At 41.5% G+C, this 8,054-nt stretch overlaps 1 protein-coding gene across 1 annotated transcript; it reads left to right on the forward strand.

Annotated features, from left to right (window-relative positions):
- Positions 1-4,129: 4,129 nt before the first annotated feature.
- LOC127218042 (melanoma-associated antigen B4) lies at positions 4,130-5,146 on the forward strand. The gene has a single exon (XM_051179052.1). It carries the CDS (start codon positions 4,145-4,147, stop codon positions 5,144-5,146), a length of 1,002 nt encoding a protein of 333 aa, XP_051035009.1. The 5' UTR covers positions 4,130-4,144.
- Positions 5,147-8,054: the final 2,908 nt, after the last annotated feature.

Here is an 8,054-nt window from a genome sequence, read left to right on the forward strand (position 1 = left end):
TGTGAAACCAGTATTTGCCCACTCAGACCCCCCAATCATGGGTCTCAGTTTGAAGGCCTGGGCAGTCTAAGGGACCAGTGACAGTGGAACCAGGATATATCTGTGGTGCACAAAAGGCTTTGGGAGAAATTCCCCATGGAGGGATACTCCCTTAAGGTATAGGCAGGAAGGAGAGCCTAGACCCTACTCCAAATGACTTGACAGATTTTGTTGACCCCTCCTGAAAGGCATCACCCTACCTGTAGAGTGGGGGGAATGGGATGGGAGGGTGGTCGTGGGCATAGGAGGGTGGGAGAGAGGGAGGGAGGATGGGAGAGATGGGAGGAAGGAGGGAGGGTGCAAGGGAGGGAGGGAGAGAGAGAGGGAGAGAGGGAGGGAGGGAGAGAAGGAGAGTTAACTGGAATTGATATGTGAAATAGAAACATAAATAAATAAAAAATAGATAAATAAAACACAAAACAAAAAAGAGTTATTTAATCCCTAAACTAATTTCTTCTCACCAGAGAAGAAAATATATCAATTTACCTCATATTTTTATTACTTACTGCTTCACTTGTGGCTGTGAAGATGACAACAAAATTTATCCTGCTTTCCTCATGATTGAAATCAATCATGGAAAAATTAAAGGAAGAAATAAAATCTCAAATTCTTTGTGTAATTAGAATATATGAATGAATGCACCCTAAAATGGAAGCAAGACTATATCCTGTGATAGAATATGACATAATTGACAGGGAAAAATTCAAGTTTAGTCTATATCATCTGTAGCAAAACATTTTTTAATGTCCTTAGTGAAGGAATGTAAGGTAGCAACTGCACCTGCAATTATCAATGGAATCACTAGGATAACATACATGTTTGAGTTTGTTGATGAAGCCTGAGTTCAATGATAATAGTAACGTATTTGAAGCCTGTTTCGTGGAAGAGACCTGACCAGGATTTTTCATGATACTAACAGAAGATACCTACAGGGATGAAACTGGAATAGCAAGTATAAACAGGGATAGCATCTGAGAAGGATAGAAGTTTACCCCTGAAAATTTTGAACATACCATTATGTCAGCCAACAGAGGGCACATGCATAGCTGTCTGCCTAAGTATCTCCCTGACTTACCCTTATAGGGTCTGATAAGTCATGGTTGGAGGAAATTGACGATTTCATATGAAGCAGGTTTTATTTCCAGGCCTAGACAGCAGTATAGATAACTGAAATGAGAATAGAAAAAAGCCATATTTCAAATTATATAACACCTAGTCTCCTGTTCTTTCTCTACCATGACCTAACTTTATCAACCAGGTGAGACAGACATTGCTGGATGAATCACACCAGTATGTCATATCAGCAATCTCAGTGATTGATGTCTTTAGTTTGAGGGTCGGCCACAAATCATGTAAAAAGGAAATGGCTGAGAACATACAAACAATGAAGATGAAAAACTTAATGAGATTTAAGTATGATGGTACAGAGGTAATCCCAGAAACAGAGGTGGGCTGATTGCCTATTTAAGTCCACCATAGGCGTCAATCAAAGTATTGTCTCAAAACAAATCCCCTAACAATGCTAATTTTTATTAAATGTGAGCAAACAAGATTAGGTCTATACCTGTTATACCAGATATCCAGAGTTTTGAGAGTTCAAAATCGACTGTACAAAGAAAGTTCCAGGCAGCCTGAGAACATAGTGATACAAGGGATTGGAATGATAGGGAGGTGAGGGTGAGAGAAGAGGTGGGGTAGGAGAAGAGAGGAGAGGGGAAAGGAAAGAAGGGTGGAATGGGGGATGGGGAGGGAGAGGGGAGCAAAGGAATAGAGTGGTAAGTAAGTGTTGAGAGATGAGTTAAGAGGAGAGGTGACATAGGAGAAGAGTGGAAGAGAGAGGAAGAAATGAGAGAAATGGGGAGAGGTGGGAAAGGAAGAAGAGGGGAGCCAAAATAAGGAAAGATATAGATGAGGAAGGAGAGGGGAAAGTGAAGAAGAGGATGAGGGAAGTTGAAAGGAACACTAGGAAGAAGTGAGGAAGTGAATAAAGGGAAGGCGAAATAAGGAGTGGGGAGTGGAGGAGGGGAGGAGAGGTTAGGCTAAAGGAGGGAAGGGAAGTAGGTAGGGAAGGGATGCGATTTTAGAGGAGGGTGGGAGAGAGGTTAAGAGGGGTGGGAAGGGTAGAAATAGGCTAGGAGAGGTGGGAAGTGAAGGAGAATTTAGGCTGAAAGGAGAGGTGGGGAGGGAGTAGAGAAAGTGAGAGAAGGGAGGGAAGATGAGGAGAGTGGTAGGAGGGGGAGATGAAGACACTGGCCAAGAGAAAACCATAGCAGATGGGAGGAGCGAGGAGGGAAGGGGAATGCAGGAGATGAAATTAAAACTAAGAGCAGAGGTAGAACAGGGCTCAGTAAGAAAGAACAAAAACTAGCTGGGAAAGACAAGCATAAGTCCTAGGATCCTTCCTTATGGAACAGAAGAAAACAGAGGGTTACCCATGGAGTTTTATTTATAGGACCAGAGGAACAGAATGGGAGAAGTTGAAGATCACAGAATGGGAGGACTTGGAAGTTGAAGAATGGCTTAACTCCGTGGTTCTGTTTATATGTAAATAGGACGAGAATAGGCAGGACCAGAAGTTAAAGATGACTTCACTTTCTAATTTTGTTTATAGGTCCACATGAACAGAATGGGAGGGACCAGAAGTTGTGAGAATGACATCACTTACTAGCTGTTTATAGGTTCATGGGAACAGAATGGGAGGGACCGGAAGTTGCAGGTTACATCACTTCCTGACAGTGATCCCAGCTTGAGAAGCTCGGTGTCCGGTAAGCTTCAGAGATAGCTCCTAGGTATTGCTGGGTTTTGGGGTGGGTAACCTGCTTTAAAATTGTCACAACTTCAAATCTTCTACTCTCCTTGTCCCATTACCCACCCCTTCCCCGAAAAACTCCGTTTCGCTTGGTGCCCAGTGTGTAATTATCGCTAGAGTTTTTAGGTCGACACGGCAGTTATACCCAGATCCTGTCTCCTTTTCTGCTGGTCTCATAGAACCAAGGCCCTGGCAAGAAGCCGTTGGACTTAGATAACAGAATCAGAAATATCAGGCTTTAAGGGGCCAGAGCGAAGCCAGTCTTGAATATTCCATGCTCTGGAGCTGGGGGGGCGGGCCTACGCAGACCGCTAAGGCTTTGTGGTGGCCTAAGTGGGTCGGTTTTCATGGGTCTCTCTGTTCCTGTACAGTGGCCTAAGTGGGTTTGTATGGGTACATGCCTCTACCCTGGTATGGTGGCCTTAGTGGGTCTGTATTCACAGGCTTCTGACCCTGTAAGGCGGCCTAAGTGGGTCTATATGAACATACCTCTGCCCCTATGGGGTTCTAAGTGGTTATGTATGGACATTGGCATCTGTGTCATATGCTGGCCTAAATGAGTCTGCACAGCCACAGTATTCCACCCCTGTATAGTGGTCTAAGTGGGTCCAATTAAGACTAAAGACTGAAGGGCTCCTTCACTTTCCCTCAAGAAAGTAAAGCAATAATAGTTTCATTGTAAGTGCCTTACCTCGCTGCCACAGAAAGCTAGACATCATACCTAGGTCAGGTAAAGCCAGGGTGAGGACTTTAATCATCATGGAAACAACACTCCTTGTAACAGCAATATCCTTCAAGTATCTCCATTTTTACTATTGCTGAGTCCCCATTGCCACCTGAATGACTTAAGTGGGAAGAAGGGCAGATTACATTTCTACCTGAGTGATACTGAAGGAGTCTGGAGTGTTATCTTGAGAAGAGCAAAAGGAAATGGGCACACAGAGTTTGCCAACAATAGATATGCTTGATTGTGAATGTAAAGTCGGGGGATTCTTGAGTCTTAACATACTCTTGGACCCTGAAACTAGACTTTCATGCAGTTCTCTAACAAGTTTTAATTTCCTCCACAGGATTTGCAGAATAGAGATTTACCCACGAAGATAGGAGAAGATAGGAGGCCTGGTATGTTCCTCCAAAGATGCCGATCTGGAAAGCTGCAAAAGCAGGTCTTTGTTAAATTAAAGGTATTCTCTACTTGATAGTACTGTGGTGCTTACAGGTTGTCATTGTCACCCTTTCAGATTCCTGCCCTGTCAGCCTATCAGCTCTCCTGCTTCATCTCTGAATCCAGTCATCATGCCTAGGGGGCAAAAGAGTAAGAATCGCTCTCGTGCAAAACGACAACAGGCACGTGGTGAGCTCCAGGGTCTCCCAGCAGTTCACCACACTGAAGAGGAAGCAGCATCTCCTGTTGACCAGAGTGATTGCTCTGACTTCACTGATGGCCGTGCTCTACAGGGGGTGAAAACCCCAGGATCTCTTAGTGCAGCTGTGTCCTGCACAGGCTCTGGTTTAGGTGTTAGCAATGCTGTTGTTATTCCTGGTAAGCAAAGTTCAGATGCTACCCAGGCAGTAACCTCCATTCAGCACACACTTAAAGATCCTATCATGCGGAAGGCTAGTGTGCTGATAGAATTCCTGCTAGATAAGTTTAAGATGAAAGAGGCAGTTACTCGGAGTGAAATGTTGGCAATAGTAAACAAGAAGTTTAAGGAACAATTCCCTGAGATCCTCCGTAGAACCTCTGCACGTCTAGAGCTAGTCTTTGGTCTTGAGTTGAAGGAAATAGATGCCAGCACTCACTCCTATTTGCTGGTGGGCAAACTGGGTCTCTCCACTGAGGGAAGTCTGAGTAGCAATTGGGGTTTGCCCCGGACTGGTCTCCTGATGTCTGTCCTAGGTGTGATCTTTATGAAGGGCAATCGAGCCACTGAGCAAGAGGTCTGGCAATTTCTGAATGGAGTGGGGGTATATGCTGGGAAGAAGCACTTAATCTTTGGGGAACCTGAGGAATTCATAAACAAAGATCTAGTGCAGGAAAATTACCTGGAGTACCGTCAGATTCCTGGCAGTGATCCCCCAAGCTACGAGTTCCTGTGGGGTCCCAGAGCCTATGCTGAAACCACCAAGATGAAAGTCTTGGAAGTTTTAGCTAAGGTAAATGGCACTGTCCCTAGTGCCTTCCCCAATCTCTACAAGTTGGCTCTTAGAGACCAGGCAGGGGGAGCAAGAAGGAGAGCTCAGGGTAGGGCAGGTGCTGTTGCTAAAGCCAGGGTTCATTCCAAGGCTCTATCCTAGAAGTAGTTGAGTCTGTTCTATGGTTTGGTTTCCACATTGTTTAAAGAAGAGTCAGCCTCCTAATTAGTGGAGAGTTCATACAATACCAGAAGCAAAAGGTATATGTTCTTTTACTCATTAGTAAAATGTAGATGTTTTTGTTACTTTGCAAATGTTCCTTTAATTAAACAGTGATTTCTGCCATATTTTATGTTAGATGCATAAAATGGTCATTGTCACTTGTCAACTTAGGACTTGGTTTTATTACTTTGCAACAAACCGGAAAACCGTATTTTGTTTTTACTAAGATGTTAAGGTATCATTGCATTGCAAAAGGGAGTTTTGTAGAAATGTGATTTCATACATTGGTGAAAGAAAAGTAAAGTGGCAAATTTTTGTTATTTTTGGACATTTCATATATGATTGTTAACTTGTTAGCTGTATACATTTTCCTTTCTTGTCAATGCTAAGTAAAATAAAGTTGTATTTGATGACTTTACTAAAATTCATTAGGAAGTAAATTGTAAACTCTCAAAGTCCAGCTCCAGATAAGGGCAGGGTATGAAGATGGGTGGATACAAGAGCACTGATGGGAAGAATCTGACACGGGACACTTCTTAGTTTCATTTTAGGATAGAGATGGACAATGAGGAAACACATTCCCTGTAGAGATGGAGGTCCCAGCAGAGGATGTAAGGTGAGGGAAGGGAGTGATCCACGCCATGATAGTTGGGAGTATGTTTCAGCCTGACTGACTAGAAGCCAGAGTACTTTTTTATTTATACAGAATTTTGTATATAGTGATACATTCATTTTGTTCCAAAACATTGATCATATTATTTTCTGGATATGTGTTTCACTCCCTTTTGCTCTTCTTCTAGTCATTATTAATAAACTATTGCAGAACAGTTACCAGTTCCAATAATTTTCCCTCAAGTTTTAACATCACTAATAAAGAGTTACATAACAATTTTTATTCATCAACCTCATAACCCAATTTTTAAGAATCTAGAGGCATGTTACAGCCTGCTCACAGACTGGTAGCTTTTGTGGCTACAAGGACACCAAAACAAAATCTCCAAGCTAGTTTGGGCAGAATGCCATGACCCAAACTGTATTATTAACTCTTAATGGTTACAATGCCCAAGAAATATCCTCAGGCCAAAGCTGCTAATGTATTATTCAAATTCTGGCATAATACAATGTTTACATTTTATGAATTTATAGAACTTGTATAATCCTGGCGTTCTGTCATTCATGGTCATATGACAACACAGTGGCTCTGCATAAGATAACTCCGGTCCTGACATACTCTTTTATTATCTTTCTACTCCATTCTTTGTTCAATATAAGTCTCTGTGTAGGGGAGAGGTAGCTTGAGCTAATCTAACTTTGTTGCTGTATAAATCACATAATTGCCTGAATGTATAGTGGACAGAGGCTTTCAGTCTGAACTGTGACCAACTTCTCTGGCCCACTGAATCTTGTCCTTTTTTTAATTTATTTTGTTTTGAATATCTTGTTCCTGCATAAATACAGGGACAGATGTCTCAAGAGTGTCTCTGCCATAACTCTTGTTTAGATATTGTCTCTATAGTTATTATAATTCTACAAAGAGTAAAAGATTCCTAAATCTGTTTACTTTGCCTTCAGGAGGGTACCAAGGCCTGTCACTAACTTTCTACTTAAGAATCTTTTCCTTGTTCATACTCTTTTGTATTTCTGAGCAGAACACAAATTCCTAATGATTCAGTTTGTCAGCTTCTAAAATTTTCCTGTTTTTCTTCTTAAATGATTTGTTCCAGATCCTTATCTCATGTTCATTACTTAAGCAATAATTTCCATAGAAGACTCAATTTCTTATACAGCTAATCCTCCCAGGGAATCACCTTAAGTTGTGTCCTTAACATCAGGTTTCACAAGAATTGTTACATTGTCTCAGTTCTAGCCTTTAGTAAGGGGCCCTTAATGGCAAGGAATTTAAACCCTAAACACATTAAAGATAACAGGCAAGAGTTGTGCAGCAACTTCTAATAAGGCCAGTGAAGGGTCTATCCAAGTCGTCTAAGCACTGTGATCTTTGTCAAGCAGCAGTTCTGACATCGTCATTAAATCTCTATTACTTTTTCTTCAAGTATTTATTTTTAATTTTCTTTTCAAGACAGGGTTTTGCTAAGTATCTCTCTGAATGTCCTAGAACTCACTCTGTACAACAGGCTAGCTTCAAACTCAGAGATCTGCCTGTCTCTGACTCCCAGGTGCTGGTATTAAAGGCATGTGCTGCCAATGCTCAGCTGATTTTCAAGTTTTAATTCAGCATTGGTTCTCTGGAAGTTCCCTTCAATTGCACTGGATCTAGTAAGAAATATGTGGTATAGTGGCTAACAATGAGTTATCAGGGTCTAGAAGCAGCTATATAAAAGAAAAAGGTAATGCATTAGGCAAGATATAAAGGGCATGATATGAGAAACAGGACATTTTCTTGAAATGTAAGTGTAAATCACTTTGGAATATATTAGAATATGCAATTAAGATGGTGTAAATGAAGCAAAAAGAAGCTGAATGAGTATTGCTATTAATCTACATATGGGGCTGTTCTCTTTTAGTAGACAAATTACAGTTTGTACTTTGAATGAAGGGCTACCAGCCTCATGAAATGATTAACTAAATTATGCTTTTAAATATTTTACCACCAAAACATTGAGCCCTCAATTTAGAGCCACTGCAATTTCTTCAATGGGAAGAAAGGCTGCGTGGTGGCCTGGATAAGCATGTATGAATGGTGTGGATCAGACTCATATGATACTTCTGAGCACAGAAAAGATTAGGCCTAAACCAGGAAACAAAGCTTAAATGTTCTTTTGGAATTTGAAGATGCCACAAGGAAATCAACTAGGGCAAGGAGGGACAGTTAGTTCATTGTGCCAGT

The sequence above is a fragment of the Phodopus roborovskii genome, unplaced genomic scaffold (genome assembly GCF_943737965.1).
Source record: "Phodopus roborovskii unplaced genomic scaffold, PHOROB, whole genome shotgun sequence".
In the NCBI taxonomy this organism is placed as follows: Eukaryota; Metazoa; Chordata; class Mammalia; order Rodentia; family Cricetidae; genus Phodopus; species Phodopus roborovskii.